The 15,537-nt window shown below is 48.4% G+C and overlaps 1 protein-coding gene and 1 long non-coding RNA gene across 2 annotated transcripts; both read right to left on the minus strand.

Moving 5' to 3' along the window:
• Positions 1 to 296: 296 nt before the first annotated feature.
• On the minus strand, positions 297 to 8,645 carry LOC106983635 (tubulin alpha-3 chain). Its single transcript, XM_027053159.2, has 5 exons — positions 8,487 to 8,645; positions 4,523 to 4,745; positions 3,489 to 3,637; positions 2,495 to 3,175; positions 297 to 685 (listed from the first exon to the last, which is right to left on the minus strand). The coding sequence occupies exons 1-5, from the start codon at positions 8,487 to 8,489 to the stop codon at positions 389 to 391; spliced, it is 1,353 nt and encodes a 450-aa protein (XP_026908960.1). The 5' UTR covers positions 8,490 to 8,645; the 3' UTR covers positions 297 to 388.
• Positions 8,646 to 11,478: 2,833 nt separating this feature from the next.
• Positions 11,479 to 15,139, minus strand: LOC128312340 (uncharacterized). The gene is made up of 2 exons (XR_008291465.1): positions 13,240 to 15,139; positions 11,479 to 12,238 (listed from the first exon to the last, which is right to left on the minus strand). It is a non-coding gene; the product is annotated as an uncharacterized LOC128312340 (long non-coding RNA).
• Positions 15,140 to 15,537: the final 398 nt, after the last annotated feature.

A 15,537-nucleotide genomic window follows, 5' to 3' on the forward strand; every position in this document is an offset into this window, starting at 1 on the left:
AGACTGGGTGAAAGTAGCCACTCCACAATTTAGAAGACAACCAAATTACTATTCCATTCTTCAAAGAACATCAAGAATGGGTGAAGGATTTAAGAAATGCCTAAATTTAAAGTAACCAAAGCATTCTTCCTAATTCCTTCAGCCACGCCTTTTGAAACTTTCTTTCTAGGGTTAAAGTGGTAACTAGACATACAGACATGCTTAATTTTTTGAGAGGAAACATGTTTTTCCCCTGGAAATCCACCTGGAAAAGGCAGGTGTCTAGATCGGGAATTATGGCAAAAGCACAAAAGACATGATGATTCAATATATAAACTTTAATAGATAAACATATCTTGTAATGTTATCATGGATATGATACAAAAGGATGGTTGCCAGAGGCACTCATTCAGTATTCTTCCCCTTCTTCAGCCTCTGCTTCCACGGAATCCACACCCACCTCTTCATAATCTTTCTCCAGAGCTGCCAGGTCCTCCCGGGCCTCGGAGAACTCCCCTTCCTCCATGCCTTCCCCCACGTACCAGTGCACAAAGGCTCGCTTTGCATACATGAGGTCAAACTTATGGTCTAGGCGGGCCCAGGCCTCGGCAATGGCGGTAGTGTTGCTCAGCATGCACACGGCCCGCTGCACCCTGGCCAGGTCCCCTCCGGGGACGACGGTGGGGGGTTGGTAGTTGATGCCCACCTGCCAGAGAAGGGGAAGAAAACAGTCTGTGCAACTTCTGTCAAACCCAGAAATGGTAGCTGCTTTCATGGAAACAAAAGACATGCAGGTGCCTTCTTTGTGCCAGGCAAGGTGTCAGGTGAGCAGGGTGCTGGTTTCCAGACCAGGAAAACCGGGGAAAAGGAGCCCTGGCTCCCGGCTCAGTCCCAAGTTGCCTGAAGGGCTGTGTCCCAGCAACTGAGACATGTGACAGGTGCTCAGGTAACAGGGCTGTTTCTTCTAAAAGGGGACACTGCTTTGTATTGCTCATGTGGTTTTCCCCATAGGCTTCTACAAGATGGGGATTCATTTCTGTAGCTGAAACCTTTTCCACTCGATTCAGAGTACTATGGTTGTATCACCAGGGGAGATCATACCCCCGGTCTCCCACCAAATGAGCCAGCCTGTGCATAATAGGGCGACAGGCACACCCTCAGGTCCTAGGACTGTTGCTACTACTGCAACAGGAGGTGGCCTATGTGTGTGCTAAGTAGGAGAAAGGGGGTGATATTCGAGGGCTGGGTCCGAAAGGGGAGGCATTCTAAGTTTCCAAACCAGGAGACACCACGACCAGAGGTTTGGGCAGGAATACACAGGGTCAGTTAGAGCTGGGGTCGGCAAACTTTGTCTATAAAGAGCAAGACAGGGACGCCTGGGTGGCTCAGTTGGTTAAGGTGTGCAACTTCAGCTCAGGTCGCGATCTCACGGCCTGTGAGTTCGAGCCCCGTGTTGGGCTCTGTGCTGACAGCTCGGAACCTGGAGCCTGTTTCCGATTCTGTGTCTCCCTCTCTCTCTGACCCTCCCCCGTTCATGCTCTGTCTCTCTCGGTCTCAAAAATGAAAATAAGTGTTAACAAAAAAAAGAGCAAGGCAGCACATATTCTAGGCTGGGTGGGCCACATGGTCTCTGTCACAATTACTTAATTCTCTCTTTGGAGCACAAAAGCAGCCCCAACAAGACACCAATGAACAGGTGTGGGTGTGTCCACATAAAACTCTACGTGGCTGGTCTGCCAACTGTGCCGATCCCTGAACCCAGAGTAGGAAGGGCTAGTGAAGGACCCGCTGCAGCAAGCCCACCAGAAGCAGTAAGGTCTGAGCCAGCTAGGCGGCATGGAAAGCAAGGCAGAGGGAAGCACGTTTTCCCAGATGGAAAGCATCGACAGCTTAGCGTCCAAGTACTGGACAAAGCTGAAGAGCTACAGCAAGTTTCCGATTCTGTATCAGATGGAAGACTGGCACAAACTGTGTTGGAGGCAGCCTCTGCCCAAACTTGCCAATCTTACTAACAGAGAAATGAGTATGTTGCCATTTCTTCCAAAAACATCCATGACCATTTTTCGTTAAATCAAATGCTGCATGGGACATTTAGATTTGGTTTAATTTCCTTATGCCTGAAGAATGACGTGGGATTTAGGAACACTGATGTTTACAGTGATACCCCAATTTCAAATATCCACATAAATTATCAAAATGCCCTTGAAAATTGCTACATTTCCAAGTCCAAACTATTTTTCCCACACTAATTCTTTCACCCAGAAGCGGCAACAAAAATCCTTCCAAAAACTTTCTGTTCTGTTAAAAAAGAAAATTCTCACGCAGATACACAATGTGATAACTCACACATTGAAGGGAGTTCAAATGGCACCACTGAATAAATTCTCACTCCGGCTCACTGATTTATGACCAAGGGGCTGGCTGCCATGGAACAGGGCATCCCCTACAAAGGGCATGCCGTGCTTGGTCGGCTGCCTGCTGACCGGTAACACCACTCAACATCACCCAGTCCTACCTTAAATCCAGTTGGGCACCAATCCACAAACTGGATGGTGCGCTTGGTCTTGATGGTGGCGATGGCTGCGTTGACATCTTTCGGGACCACGTCCCCCCTGTACAACATGCAGCAGGCCATATACTTGCCGTGCCGAGGGTCACACTTGACCATCTGGTTAGCCGGCTCAAAACAGGCATTGGTGATCTCGGCCACAGACAGCTGCTCGTGGTACGCCTTCTCAGCTGAGATGACCGGGGCGTAGGTGGCCAGGGGGAAGTGGATGCGGGGGTAGGGGACCAGGTTGGTCTGGAATTCCGTCAAGTCCACGTTCAGGGCCCCATCAAATCGCAGGGAGGCCGTGATGGAGGACACGATCTGCCCGATCAGACGATTAAGGTTGGTGTACGTGGGCCGCTCGATATCCAGGTTGCGCCGACATATGTCGTAGATGGCTTCGTTGTCCACCATGAAGGCACAGTCAGAATGCTCCAGGGTCGTGTGGGTGGTCAGGATGGAGTTGTAGGGCTCCACCACGGCCGTGGACACCTGGGGGGCCGGGTAGATGGCAAACTCCAGCTTGGACTTCTTGCCGTAGTCCACCGACAGCCGCTCCATGAGCAGGGACGCAAACCCAGAGCCGGTGCCGCCCCCGAAACTGTGGAAGATGAGGAAGCCCTGCAGCCCCGTGCACAGATCCGCCTGAGAGAAACCAGAGACCGTGAGTCAGTGCCTGCGGAAGCCACACCGCCGACCTCCGACGAGCCACGCTCGCTTCTTTGCCTCTGCGGGATGATCACACATTCAAATCGTCCACAGCGCACGTGCAGGACGCTCAGGAGCAAAGCAAGGCAGACGTTAGAGATGTACGGACGCACTGAAGCCACACGTGAAGGGAAACGTGGACTCCAGATTCTGGCCTGGGGTTTTGCCAGAGCGACCTCCTGGTCGCAATCCCTGCACACCCTCCCGTCCGGGGCAACGTCCACAGGAAGCCTCCTCGGCACCCCCTTACCAGTTTTCGGATCCGGTCCAGGACCAGGTCGACGATCTCCCTGCCGATGGTATAATGGCCTCTGGCGTAATTATTGGCTGCGTCCTCCTTCCCGGTGATCAGCTGCTCTGGGTGGAAGAGCTGCCTGTAGGTCCCTGTGCGCACTTCATCTACAAAGAGGACACGTGGGCCGCAGGGCTTCAAGCCTGTTGTCAACTCACCAGGAGGGGTGGGTTTGGGGACCGTCGGGATCTACCAAGCACGTGCCGTTCCTCGCGGGTCGGCGGCATCAGGGTCTCGTAGAAAACGTCTCTGCGTCATACGCAGACCACAACAGCAATCTATGGCTCAGCAGGTAAAGTCAAGTGGAGGTACAAAGTCCAATCTGACTGGTCCTCAAAGAAGAGAAACCGCTCACACCCGCACACAGGGGATTCTGCACGTGCATAATACGTATGTCCTCCTACCCACAGCTACCTCAAAGAGTGTAACTAAAAAATCGCTTACCTACTAGACAGTCACCAGGTCAGCATGACCTTGGCCGGCCAGTCCCATCAGGCCACCCTCTGTGGCCTGCCTCTCACAGGCTTTAGGGTGACATCCTGTCTTCCCCTGGGTGGCCACTGAAAGGTGCTCTCTCCTTGCAGCTCTCCCTGGCGACCACTTCAGCCTTCTAATCCGGAGGAAGCCCACGAATGTTCTCTACTTACCTTTCTGTCAGATGCGGGTCAAGATTCTCACGCAGCAGCATTTTGGTGTGCGCAGCGTTAAGGAGGGACCAGTGCCTGGGCACCCCGCAGGTGGAGTCTACACAACCACCTGCCTGGGGCTGAGGCGGCCACGAGCGAATCTATTACCAGCCTATGCTTTTCCTGTACATTAGGTTCTCCTAACTTAGGAGCCTCAGTTTCTCACCTGATGTAGCCACAGGCGTGTACTTGTACACCCCGTCCTTTCTGCAGAAAGGATTCAAAGGAGCACAGAGGGCACGGAGGGGGCTTCAGGGAGGCTCTCCCACTCTCCCGGGAAAGCCGCCCAAGTGCCCGAGTACCTACCGACCACGGTGGGCTCCAGGTCCACAAACACCGCTCTGGGCACATGCTTGCCAGCCCCAGTCTCGCTGAAGAACGTGTTGAACGAGTCATCCCCACCACCGATGGTTTTGTCACTTGGCATCTGACCATCGGGCTGAATTCCATGTTCAAGGCAGTACAGTTCCCAGCAGGCATTGCCGATCTGGACACCTGCCTGCCCCACGTGGATAGAGATGCACTCGCGCTGGGAACCAGAACACAAACGTTGAGATCCCCTTGTCTTCAAGGGAACCAACGCTATATGGCATGGAAACCATATTAACACACACATCTACATGTATTTCACATTGTCTATGGCTTTCCCAGACCTTTCCCAGAAGGCTTATGTGACCCTTTTCAAGTCCCTATGAAAACTGAGGTGCTCTAAACCACCCTAGCTACTAAGTGCCGGACTTAGCCCCTACACAAAAGTGTTTGCTACCATACACGTAATGTCAGTGATAAACGCCACACCATACAGTCACATACAGCCACAGTTATCCTCGAAAGAGTATAGCGATTAGTTTCTGATGGTGTCCTGTCCAAAGAGAATGTAACAAGTAACAGATCAGGGAAGGAAGAGTGGACTTGGACACAGGTCACCATGGCCCAGGTGCCCGTGGTCACCATATGTGTGCCATCCATCTACCCATCTACAGCTACCCTCTATTTTCTCCACCCAGGGCTGTGCTCAGGGAGGCTGACCCATCTGGACTGCATTAAAGGGGCTTCCTTGCACCTGGCTTCTGGTTGCATTAGCCAAGGCAGGCATCGGCAAGAGACTGCGAGGTTAGAGGACAGTGTGGTCAGGGTGCTCACTTCCTGGCTCCCACCCTGCCGGACTGCCATGGGCTCCCTGAGTGTGTTTATCAAGGCCACAAACTTTCAGCAGTCAGTGTTCTTGATAAAGCCACCTCCTCAGCTTCTAGTGACCACTCCCTTCACCTCAAGGCTAGGAGTTAATGGCAACCAGACATCACAAATGGTAGGACACTACACTGTCCTTTGGTGGTTTCCTTAGACTCAAAGTACCTATTTTGACTGTATCCTATCTTTCCTGCCATAAACATAACTGTACAGTCATTAATCATTTGTTCTATTTTAGACACCTTATCCTTACAAATACATAGAGGAGATCAAATAAAATTCAAGGTGTCCCACCTACCCTAAATCCTAATATACAATACCAAGAACTTGAAGTCCTGTTTTTAAGTTTGGCAGGCAATTTTTTTTTTTTATTTTTAAGGTTTGTTTATTATGGAGAGACAGCACAAGCAGGGGAGGGACAGAGAGAGAAGGAGACAGAAGCCGAAGCAGGCTCCAGGCTCTGAGCTGTCAGCACAGAGTCCGACACGGGGCTCGAACCACAGACCGTGAGATCATGACCCGAGCTGAAGTCGGACGCTTAACCGCCTGAGCCAGGTGCCCCCGAAGTCCCGTTTCTTATCACACAAACACCAACTCTCCAATTAGGGGCATAGAGATTCACGTAACGCCACAATACCCTAAGAATCCATCCCAGAAGGAACTATTCAGTTGCAGAAAGAACTTCTCCAATGACAAGGAATGCACTCCTTCAGAGAAGAAATTCATCAACACTCTGGGAAGTCTTTTGGAATCCACACAATCACACCATTTACAGATCAGTATTATTCATTTTGCCTTACTTAAATCCAGGCAGCCTATGCTTCACAGGATGCCTGATTTAGTTTTCTACGGACTCAGCCCTAGTATGATCACAGGAAGCTCTGTACCCTGAGAAAATCCCTCAGGTTTTTCTTTTACAAAATGGGGGCTGGTGTGCTACATGATCTGCAAGGCCACTTCCATCTGATTATCCAATGGAACTGACGAAAAGCAGTCAGAGAAATCATTCCTAGCTTTCAATAGAAAGCCATTAAAAATTCATCACCAACCTCCACCTGGATCATTAAAATTTTACCTTACTTTACTCAGCCTTATCTTCATCCTCTTTCTTTTCAAGCTCCAGTCCAACTGCTCTCTTCATATTCTTGGCAGATTACTTTGTTCCCTATGTACCCAGAAGCTTCAGCTTCCAGACAGCAAATGCGCAGACCCATCTGCTCTCTTCCTCCTGTCAATTGTTTCTACTGATCCCCTACCCGCTAACAGTCCTCAAAGTAATCACTGGCCTTCTCAGGCCACTAGAGATCCACAGACCTCTTCAGGGTAATTGGAAATTAAAGCGATTTCACAGTAGGACTACTGAGATAACCAGCCCTTTTCACCGTGTTCACATTTCACCGTGTTCACTGATGGTGCATAATCAAACAGTGGGTAAAACTGGGGTGCTTGGGTGCCTCAGTCAATTAAGCATCCAACTTCAGCTCAGGTCATGATCTTACCATTTATGAGTTTAAGCCCCGCACTGGGCTCCGCACTGACAGTGCAGAGCCTGCCTGGGATTCTCTCACGCTCTCTCTCTCAAAACAATAAACTTAAAAAAAAAAAGTGGGTAAAACTCTTAATGCCCTAGTACAAATCAAGGTAGTGGCACCAAACTATACCAGTGTTCGTTAGATTCTTCACCCTTATGCACTCACGGTACAAAGACCAAAAAAAAAAAAAAAAAAAAAAGGCAATTTCATTTCAGAATATTCATGATGAAGCAAAAAATGATTATTTTATAAAACATCCACCCTCAAGTACTGTGATAAAACGGAAAGTATCCATAAAGCACTTGTGCACCTGCTGAAATACAGCTGTTTGAAGAAATAGCACTTGTGTGCTTTCAGTTGCCAACTGAACTAGCTTTTTTCACAGAATGTTATTTTCCTTGCAAGAGCCGACAAACTATGGCTATTGCAACTTGGATATCTGGTGTTTATGTTAGCATGTTGTCTGAAAGTAAATAAATATTTTTAAAATTTCTAACATGGCAAATGACTATGGAGATAACCCACATAAACAAAGGCTTTTTGGAGTCCTAATTTGTTACACTGTAGAGATGTCCATGGAGTGCCTGGGTGGCTAAGATGGTTAAGCATGACTCTTGCTTCCCCATCAGGTCATGATCTCATGGTTTGTGAGTTGAGCTCATTGGGCTGGCAGTGCAGAGCCTGCTTGGGATTCTCTCTCTCCCTCTCCCTCGCCCCTCCCCCACTTGCACTCTTTCTCTCTCTCTCTCTCTCTCTCTCTCAAATAAACTCTATAAAAAAATAAATACTGTAGGGGCACCTGGGTGGCTCAGTCGGTTAAGTGTTGGACTTCAGCTCAGGCCATGATCTCTCATCACATGAGTTCGAACGCCACGTTGGGCTCTGTGCTGACAGCTTAGAACCTGGAGCCTGCTTGGGATTCTGTGTCTCCCTCTCTCTCTGCCCCTCCCCCACTTGTGCTGTGTGTGTGTCTCTCTCTCTCAAAAATAAACATACGTTAACATACATACATACATACATACATACTCTAGGGATGTCCTGGGACCCCAACGTTTGAGAACCACCTTCCAGGCCTCAGGAACCCAACATAACGGCTGTCCTCAGAGACTGAATCAAGGCCACCCAACAAGTCAAGGTCACCCAGCTTCCAACCTGGCTCATAAAGTTACAATTTTCGAGAAGACATCTGCACCTGCCGACCCCCTTCATCCGGGACATTACCACGACGCAGGTTGCCGCTGCCCTCAGGGTTCGCACACCCAGAGAACAAGTGAGAGGACTATCATCTGTTCGTCCGGGCAGCCCTGGGCCTCCCGTGCCCAGCCCAGCCCCCTCTTTCCCCCGATCTCCACCCCCCTCCCCTGCCACACACACACACACACACACACACAGCGCCCCCCCCCGCCCCCCCACCCCCCCACCCCCCCCCCCCCCCCCGGTCCTAGGATTTGTCCCAGTCTTGCCCCACCCAAGGGCCTCATGTGGCGGGCTTCATCCTCCCTCCTGCCTGGGCCTCTATGAACCGAGAGTGGCCGGCGGGGTCTCACCATGGTGAGTTCAGCTGCTACCCAACGCCGTCACCAGACCTCAACCGCTGCCACCGACGCCACGCGCCCAACTGCAGCTGCTGCGCGGTGCACCCGGCCCGGGATTGGCCCGCCGCTGCCCAGGTGCCCATTGGTCCTCAGTGCCTCGGGGCGGACCTAGGCCTGGAATCCCGCTTCTGATTGGACGTTACTTGACTTGCGGAGTATGGTGCTTTCTGATTGGATATGGCTTTGGCGGGAAGGCTGTGGCCTAGCCAAAGCCGAACATTCTGATGCATCCTCCGATGTTAGGTGGGAGTGGTCACGGTTTTCTCTGTGTGGGACATAGCACATTTTCGTGCACGTAAGCCCTCAATGTGCGCGTGGCTTCACGTCAAGCTTGTGCTGCCTTCTTGCTTGGAGGCCCAGGCCCACTCACCGGTCTGCTCGTGATTCCGGTCTTTGCAAACGAGACACCCTCTCAAGGCCTGCCCACCATCTACCTGTAACCAATGCAAAGGAGAGCTGCTCTCCCGTGCTTCGCAAGCCAATAAAAGACTTGCACCAAGTTTTTGCCTTGAAGATAGGCTATTCGTTGGTGTGGCACCACCCAGGAGAACGTAAAACCAGTGTTCAACGTCCCGACTTCCTGATGGCTTATAAACGAGGGGTTTTACGGGGAAAGTTGGGGGCAGGGCGGGGGCCCGGGGCGGGGGGGGGGGGTCTCCTGAGAAGGTGGACGCTGTTGATTGGAGGCTCATGAAGTCATGTTCACAGATGTTACTTTGTTACTTCAAGTGGCTTCATCTGGTCCACGGAGGTGTGTTCTATCTCAAGAGACTTGAGATAGACTAACAACCAACAAGATAGATGCCAGCTTCATACCCAAAATCTGCACCCGGCTTTCTTGTCCACCGTTTTTCCGGTGCAGAAAGGCCTTTGCCATCCAGCGCCCAGGAACCAGGCAGGACTTGATTACTTCTTTAATCTGGGGATTTCTGAGTTTCTGGGGACAAGGGAGTTGGACGGTATACCCCAGGCTCCCCTGCCAAGGCTGGGTTGGAGTGCAGTGTCCATTTTGGGGAACTTTGGTACAATCACCTGATTCTTCCATTCTGTAAAGACTGACTTAACTTTCTTTGGGATCCACTGTGTATTTATTTCTGAGAAAAGCAGGGTAAAAGGAATTCTGGCATAACCCCAAACTTATCACCAGAATGCAACATCCTTTCTGGTGATTCCCTAGAGCATGTTGGAGCAGACCCTTAACTTCTTACAGAAGAGCGGGGAACTCTGCTCCTGCAGTGGCACACAGCAGGTAGAGGAGCTGGACTTTTTCTGTAGGCCTTGGGAACATTTGGATAGTATGATTAGGTCGGCCCTTAGAAAGATAGCTTTGGGGGCGCCTGGGTGGCGCAGTCGGTTAAGCGTCCGACTTCAGCCAGGTCACGATCTCGCGGTCCGTGAGTTCGAGCCCCGCGTCAGGCTCTGGGCTGATGGCTCGGAGCCTGGAGCCTGTTTCCGATTCTGTGTCTCCCTCTCTCTCTGCCCCTCCCCCGTTCATGCTCTGTCTCTCTCTGTCCCAGAAATAAATAAACGTTGAAAGAAACATAGCTTTGGTAGCAGGGAGGAGGGAGATGGAAGGAGGTCAACGGAGAGCCAGGGAAACCAGGAGAAACCCTCCCTGCTTCTTCCCTCCAAGAGAGTGAATCCTTCTATCTTAGGTCACCTGCCATAACAGAACACCATGGACTGGGTAGCATAAGTAACGGAAGTTTATTTTCTGGCGGTTCTAAAGGCTAGAAGAGTAATGCAAGGTCAAGTTCTGGAAGGGTTGGTTTCTAGCCAGGGCTCTCTTCCTGATTGCAGAAGGCTCCCTTCTTGCTGTGCCTGCCTATAGGGGTGGGAGGAGAGAGCAAGCTCTCGGTGTCTCTTCTTACAAGGACACTAATCCTATCAGATCAGGGTCCCACCTTTATGACCTCATGTAACCTTAATTGCCTCCTATTTCCAAATAGAGTCGCATTGGGGGTTAGGGCTTCAACGTAGGAATTTGGCAGGGGGACCCAATTCAGTCTACAGCACCCTCCTCCACCCGCACGGCTCCAATCATTCCACATACATAACTGAATTTTAGCCTGTATCACATTTTAAAGTACTATTTATTTTTTCTGGTTTTAAAAGTAACACATATTCAGAGGAGAAAGTGTAGGAAATGAAGAATAACATAAGGAAAATAAAAATCATCCCCAAACCCACACCTTATAGCTAAACATTATTAATATGTCAAGGTGTTCTTAGTTTTTTTTTCTCCTGTGTATATACTTATACATGGGTTTTACAAAATTGGATCCAACAATATGATTTTTTGTTTAGTAACAACTTTCTTGAGATATAATCCACCTACCATACAATTCACTCATTTTTTAAAAAATATGTTTTTTGTTTGTAAGTAATCTCTACACCCAATGTGGGGCTCAAACCCACAACCCTGAAATCAAATCACATGCTCTACCAACTGAGCCAGCCAGGTGCCCCACAACTCACCCATTTAAACTGGTGTACAATCCAGTGGTTTGCAGTATATTCACAGAGTTGTGCAACCATCACCACAATCCATTTGTAAAGTTAGAGTAGGTGACTTATTTGTTTAAGTTTATTTATTTATTTATTTATTTATTTATTTATTTAGAGAGAGCATGAGTGGTGGAGGGGTGGAGAGAGAGAGACAGAGAGAGAGAGAGAGAGAGAGAATCACAAGCAGCTTCACACTGTAAGCGGGGAGCCTGAAGGAGGGCTCAAACCCACAAACCGTGAGATCACGACCTGAGCCAAAATCAAGAGTTGGATGCATAACTGACTGAGCCACCCAGGTGCCCCATCACAATCCATTTTAGAACATTTTTATCATCTCCAAAAAAACCCATGCTCTTTCGCTGCCAACCTCCAGTCCCTCCCATCTCCCTAGCCCTAGGCAACTTCTTTTAAATTTTATTTGAGAGAGAGAGAGAGAGAGAGAGAGAGAGAGAGAGTGTGTGTGTTTGTGTGTGTGTGTGTGAGAGAGAGAGAGAGAGAGAGCAGGAGCAGAGCAAGTGAGTGAGAGAATCCCAAGAAGGCTCCATGCTCAGCATGGAGACACAGGACACAGGACTCAATCCCCTGGGATCACAATCAGCTGAAATCAAGAGTCAGATGTTCGACCCACTGAGCCACACAGGCGCCCCAGCCCTAGGCAACTTCTAATCTACTTTCTGTCTTGGTAGATTTACCTATTCTGGACATTTCCTATAAACAGAATCATACAATATGTGGTCTTTTGTGAATGGCTTCTTTCACAGCATCATGTTTTCAAGGTTCATTCATGTTGTAGCATGACACATTCCTCCTGTTACATGATACATTCCTGTGGTAGCATGATCCTTCACTCCTGTTTCTTGTAAACAGCTTTATTGAGATACAGTTCACATCCTCTACAATTCATCTATTTAAAATGTCCAATTACTTTTGGTATATTCACAGAGTTGTGCAGCCATTACCACAAGCAAGTTTAGAATGCTATCATCACCTCAAATTTCATTTCTTTTTATGGCCAAATAATATTCCATTGTATGGGCATACCATTTTTATTTTTTTTAATGTTATTTTATTCATTTTGAGAGAAAGAAAGAGCAAGGGAGAGAGGGAGAGAGAGACTCCGAGGCAGGCTCTGCTCCACCAACGCACAGCACAGAGCCTGATGCAGGGCTCCATCCCAAGGTTCGTGAGCTCATGACCTAAGCCGAAATCAAAAGGCAGTTGCTCAACTGACTGAGCCACCCAGGTGCCCCTATCCCATATTTTATTTTACCCATTCATCAGTTGGTGGACATTTGTACTTTGTGGATATTATGAATAAAGCTGCTGTGAACACATGTTTTCATTTCTCTATGACACGAATTGCTGGGTCTGTGATAAACTACAGGTTCAACCTTTTAAGGAATTGCCAGACAAACCATGTGATTTTTTTTCAATCCTGATTTTCTCACTTAACATTAACCATGTGCTTTTTCATAAACTGTTAAGTTGTTCAATGTTTTTTGAACGCTTGGCTTTTAATGATTGCAGAGTTCCAATTCTTAATCAGTCCCCTGTTATTGGGCATCTAGATTATTTCCAATTTTCATATTATAAACAGCCTTTCAGTGGGCATTTTTGGGCATCAATATTTTTTTGTGAAACTTTTAAAAATATTTATTTTTGTGAGAGAGAGAGAGAGAGCACGAGTGAGGGAGGAGCAGAGAGGGAGGGAGACACTGAATCTGAAGCAGGCTCCAGGCTCTGAGCTTTTAGCACAGAGCCCGATGCGGGGCTCGAACGCATGAACCTACTGAGCCACTCAGGCACCCCTGGACATCAATATTTTTATGCATCTCTGGTTATTTCTGAAGAGCAGATTAGTCAGACCATTGAATCAAAGGGCATAGGCAGTTTTAAGGCTCTTGGTACATAAAACCTTCCAAAAACCTTGTGTCAGTTTGCGCTCTGCAAGTTGAGTTTGGGAATGCCAGTCACACACCACCTTATATTTTCATGGTCTCTTGAAGTCACCAAGGCAGGAACTTTGGAGATCTTTGACCCCATACCCAGCTCAACATGTAGCACACAGCACAAGTTCATGTTACGGAAATTAGTGTGAGCAAAGGAAGGCCCACCGTCTGCATTAACAGAGGCCATGGGATGGAGAGGAGGGTACAAGTGTCTGAGTCATCATGAAGACAGGCTCCACAAGACTTACCACCCAGCTGACATGGGGACTCACTGCAGACTCAAGTGGTAATAAAGCATCATGAGGCCAAGAACTCTCCACATGGAAGTTGAAGTGGCCAATGTGAGAGGAAGCCACATACCGCAGTCACTTAGGGACAGACGCCAGTAGGGACGGGGTGTAGACTGGAGGCAAGTCGTTTGTACTCCACTCTGTGGGCAGCAGTCTTGATATAAAGTGCTGGAAGAATTACCTTCACTGAGATAGCGAGGTCGTCAAACTCTCTGTCCACTTGGATATCCTGAGGAGAAACCCATTACAAGGCAATACATTACCACCTTCTGAGAACTTTGCTGGTTTTTGCTGGTACACACAAGGTTTTGGAGAAAATCCTTAGGGCAGCTTCTCTCCTATGGATGACAATGTCATTAGTCCCCAAACTATGAAAATAGGGAAGGGAAGGGGCTCCGGGAGCTCCTTGGAGTCTGTGATTTCTTGACCTGCAGGTTGGTTGCATAGGTCTGTGCTGTTTGTGGAAATTCACACCCCAATCCATGTGCACTTTTCAGCATAAACGTTATTCCTCAATAACAAATGAAAAGGCACGGGGAGTGAGGGGAAGGATACTAGCACCAATAGTGTCTTTCTCTACATAGGCCTTTTCTGTGGGGTCTGCTCCCTCATCCCATCTTCACAATGATTCTGGGTGGGAGATTTTAGCCTCATTTCACAGAAAGACCAGGCTGAGCCCTGGGAATGGTTTTACACGAACTGTAAGGATTTAGAAGTATTTCCCTTACAGTTATTTATTTTTGAGAGACAGAGAGACAGAGCACAAGCAGGGGATGGGCAGAGAGAGAAGGAGACACGGAATCCGAAGCAGGCTCCAGGCTCTGAGCTGTCAGCCCAGAGCCCGACGCCGGGCTCGAACTCACAAACCGTGAGATTATGACCTGAGCCGAAGTCAGACGCTCAACCAGCTGAGCCACTCAGGTGCCCCGAAGTATTTCCCTTAAAACTGAGAAGATCTAGGCTAGGGAGATTAGACTAATAACAGTCAAGGAATAGGAAAACGGAACATTGCATCTAGACAGGTGTTGCTCTCCAATTCAGAAGATCCCATGTTGATGGACTCAGGATTTGGTCCCAGGCCTGATTCCAAAGTCTGTGGTGTTTCTGTTATGCTAAAAGCTTCTGTCAATAACCATACATTATATTGAATAAGCATGTATTTTTGCAGAAGTTTCATATATAATTCCTTTTTTTTTTTTTTTTTTTTTTTAACGATGGAATCCAGTGCTGACAGGAATTCTCAGAGCAAGCGGAACATGGTCAAGGCATGCTACTCTCTGGCTTTGGAGCTGTAGAAACTGGGCAGGCAGAAGGAAGCAATAAGCAATAAGAAGAAGGAAGCATCAGTTGTCCCAAGCCTGAAGGATTGGAACTGTAAAAACGTCTCTGGAAAGACTTTGACACAAATCTGGTTTTAAATAAATGAGGGTTAGAATAAGCAGTGATTTGTGACTAGACTTCAGTTTAATAACTTGTGTTTGGGGATTCTCTCCTTAATGTTTAACTGCTTATATAATTTTCTCTATATATTTTTAAGTTTATTTATTTTGAGAGAGAGAGAGAGCGAGCAAGCAGGGGAGGGGGACACAGAGGGACAGAGAGAGAATCCTAAGCAGGCTCCCTCCTTTCAATGCAGAGACCAACATGGGGCTTGATCTCATGAACCATGAGATCATGACCTGAGCCAAAAGCAAGAGTCAGACACTTAACCAACTGAGCCGCCCAGGTGCCCTGAATTTTCTATATTAAAAAGGCACAATTGAGATGCCTCGGTGGCTCAGATGGTTGAGCATTTGACTCTTGATTTCAGCTCAGGTCATGATCTCAGGGTCATGGGATTGAGCCCTGCATCAGGCTCCATGCTCCATGCCTAAGATTCTCTCTCTCTCTCTCTCTCTCTCTCTCTCTCTCTCATTCTCTCTCTCTCCCTTTGCCCCTCTCCCCTAAAAATAAAAAAAACAAACCCACAACTGAATGAAAAGGAGTCTTAATCTCCCTCAAAGCCACACGAGTGAATCTTCCAACACCAATATCCACCTGCAGGCAGAACAGGCCAGGGGGGTGAGGTGGGTAAGTATTGAACCTTCAAATCCAAACGTCAGTGAACAGTGAGCTAAGTGTCCTCTGAGGCAATTCTCTCTCAGCCAATGAAGAACCCAGGCATGAGTCAGAGATGAGAGCGCAACGGTATCCCCCAGTCAGGAGTGGAAATAAAGCCACAGTGGCATTGTGACCCTCCATTCAGGCCTGGGGTGG

This window comes from Acinonyx jubatus, chromosome D3 (assembly GCF_027475565.1).
Source record: "Acinonyx jubatus isolate Ajub_Pintada_27869175 chromosome D3, VMU_Ajub_asm_v1.0, whole genome shotgun sequence".
Lineage (NCBI taxonomy): Eukaryota > Metazoa > Chordata > Mammalia > Carnivora > Felidae > Acinonyx > Acinonyx jubatus.

Coding starts and splice junctions, on each gene's coding strand:
- LOC106983635 (XM_027053159.2), bottom strand. Junction 3,638..4,522: donor CCTGGAGCCCACCGTGGTCG/GTAGGTACTCGG, acceptor TCCTCTTTGTAG/ATGAAGTGCGCACAGGGACC. Junction 686..2,494: donor GGTGCCCAACTGGATTTAAG/GTAGGACTGGGT, acceptor CTTCTCTGGCAG/GTGGGCATCAACTACCAACC.